This window comes from Agrilus planipennis, unplaced genomic scaffold (genome assembly GCF_000699045.2).
Source record: "Agrilus planipennis isolate EAB-ADULT unplaced genomic scaffold, Apla_2.0 scaffold2575, whole genome shotgun sequence".
Classification (NCBI taxonomy): domain Eukaryota; kingdom Metazoa; phylum Arthropoda; class Insecta; order Coleoptera; family Buprestidae; genus Agrilus; species Agrilus planipennis.
The window spans coordinates 1-2,730 of NW_020441249.1; the positions used below are offsets into that span (position 1 = coordinate 1).

The 2,730-nt window shown below is 38.0% G+C and overlaps 1 protein-coding gene across 1 annotated transcript; it reads right to left on the reverse strand.

The window, feature by feature from the left end:
* Nucleotides 1-344: 344 nt before the first annotated feature.
* Nucleotides 345-2,600, reverse strand: LOC112906216 (cytoplasmic dynein 2 heavy chain 1-like; the record flags this gene model as incomplete). The annotated part of the gene is made up of 4 exons (XM_025980019.1): nucleotides 2,456-2,600; nucleotides 894-1,208; nucleotides 650-828; nucleotides 345-589 (listed from the first exon to the last, which is right to left on the reverse strand). Coding segments are annotated over exons 1-4 (884 nt in total), but the record flags the coding sequence as incomplete, so codon positions are not given.
* Nucleotides 2,601-2,730: the final 130 nt, after the last annotated feature.

A 2,730-nucleotide genomic window follows, 5' to 3' on the forward strand; every position in this document is an offset into this window, starting at 1 on the left:
TTACGTATGCTCCAACAAGGTCCACTTAAATATATGGATATCTACTTGCTGAAACGAATCCCGGCGTAGCTAATCTCAACGTGATAGGCACGTTAGCTTAATCGAATAAAATAATTCGAAGTGGTTTGTATTCTGTCGAAACTGCCTGACGCGGATCGCGATTTCATTCTTTTTGAATCTCATCAGCGCGTCGCAGCAGCTCCGACAGAACACAGATCAACTAAAAAACCAGACGTAATCCTAAAATGTAGCATCGCACTACAGATGGCGTTTACCGCGCCATTTGTGGTATTTTCTAAAAGATATATATTATTTATTTATTANAAAAAGACGATGAAACATACGATTTGGCAGAACCGTGTTCAGCCACCAGCAGAAAATGTCTCTCTTCTCCTGGTGTAAGGCATTTCCTCAGAAGATCTAAACTATGATTTATTAAAGCAGTTTTAACAAGGGGAATGTCTTCTATATGTTTTTCAGAAAATGTAATGTCTACGTCTGTATCGTAGCTTTCTATGTTATCCGAGCGTTCATCGTAGAGAAGAAAGTGTGAAGGATTTGGACACATTTCTCCAAACGAATCAAATACCTGCAAATTTTATTAATTTCGTCTAAAACTGTTTTATTTTTAATACTGTAAAAATTCTACCTGTTTTATAAATACGTTTCTGCAATCTCTAGACAATTGACTTCCAAGACCGTTCAACAATCCAACCAAAAATTGAGTTTTCGTTTTGGCGTCGTAGAGATGTTGGAAGGCAGTCTTTACAATTGACAAATTTGATTTCGAAAGGGGGAATTTACCCTCATCTTTTGCCCAATCAAAAGCTTAAAAATGTTGAGACAATAATTAAAAACAGACAGCAAACCGATGTATATATATTGACAACCACCTTTATAGAAATACTCAGGGATATAATGTTTCAAAAGATCTCCAACATCATCCTCCAGACTGTTCACAATTCCGTCCAAGTAGTTTGTCACAGTGAAGTCCTCTTCGTTAAGTAAAACGATACCAAGTCTAGAAACAGTTGCTGGAGAAGCATGGCTCAGCTCATGGGTTTCAAAAACAAAATTAACATTTGGCCCAAATTTTATTTGCCAACCCGAAGGTAACGACAAAAGTCTATTGTCGTCTAGAACTGAATTTAGCGATTCTATCCACTCAGGGTCAATATCACCATCACATACTATCCACGACCAGGTGTCTGGAAATGAGGACATTAAAAACATATGAATGCCAAGATGCACGTCGAAGAGGGTATAGAAATTTGATAAGATATTGATGATGTTAAATATACTTAAAAATGTAGGGATGAGTTGCAAAGATAGAAGAGTGATACTTAGTTTGTATAAAGAGCAACAGGCAGTTATAGAGCTAGGGCTGCAACGTAGAGAAGTAAACATTAGGAAGGGAGTCAGACAGGGATGCACACTGTCACCGTTACCTATTAATCTATAAATCGAAGACGCGATCAACATCATTAAGGACAGTACAACTGTAGGGATAGATATCCAGGGGAAAAAGATTTCTTTGCTTAGATTTGCAGATGATATAGCCGTATTAGCATCCAGCAAGGAGGAGTTAGAGATAAAATGGAAGGAAAAATGACAAAACAGTACTGTATGAAAATAAATAAAAATAAAACAAAAATACTGGTATGCAAGGGAAGGAAAAGTAGGGAAAGAGCGAATATAAAGAAAGGAGACGAAAAATTATGCTCGCGAACGGTTAATTTAGAAATTCGAAAAAGGTTAAAGGTGTATGTTTGGAGCACGGCGCTGTACGGGTGCGAAACATGGACAGTGGTCTCGGCGAAAAAGAAAAGGTTAGAAGTGTTTGAAATGTGGTGTTACAGGCGAGTGATGAGGATACCGTAGATAGAGAAGGTTAGAAATGAAGAGGTATTAAAAAGAGTAAGAGAACAGAGGACTATATGGAAGTCAATAAGAAATAGGCGTGATAGGTTAGTAGGACACCTTCTCAGGCATGAAGGTCTAGTCAGAGACATATTAGAGCCAGAAACGGATGTTAGGAGGGGTAGAGGTGGACCTAGATTAGATTACTGTTCGCAAATAGTTAAGGACGTGGCTTGGTCTAGCTTTAGGGAAATGCGAAGATTAGCTGAGGATAGGAAAGAGTGGAGGTGCGTGTCCAACCAGTCTTAGGACTGACGACCTTATGATGATGATGAAGATATTAATGGAGACTGACACTCTATATGAAGAAACAATGAAATTGAGTGGAATAGAATGGAAAGACAAAATAACAAAACCGTGGAACTTTATTTCATGATTATTGTTTAATTTTCTATTCGTGACTGTGGGATTTCGTCATGATTTTTAGAATGAAACAGAAATGTTTTCAGAAGTGGTTTTGGAATGTAGAAGCGGCAATTTTAATGTGGACAACATACATGTTGAGTAATGCTGGCAGAACCAATAATATGTATACCTGGTGGTTCAGAGGTCACTTGCAGGCTGCAACTGGTCAAAACGCCATCCATCCACTGTCTGGTGTCGGTATCAATCTTCCCTAGAAGTAGTGTTTTATTTATTGCTTTCGGATTAAATGTTGTTTGCTTTAACACGTTCCCCATTTTGTTCAATGCCTAAAACATTAAGATGATCTTTCATTTTCCTTATGATTATTATTAAAACCATGCTCACATGAAACACTAAAGTCCGAACGACCGTTTTACCAGATCCTGAGGGACCCACTAAAGCCAC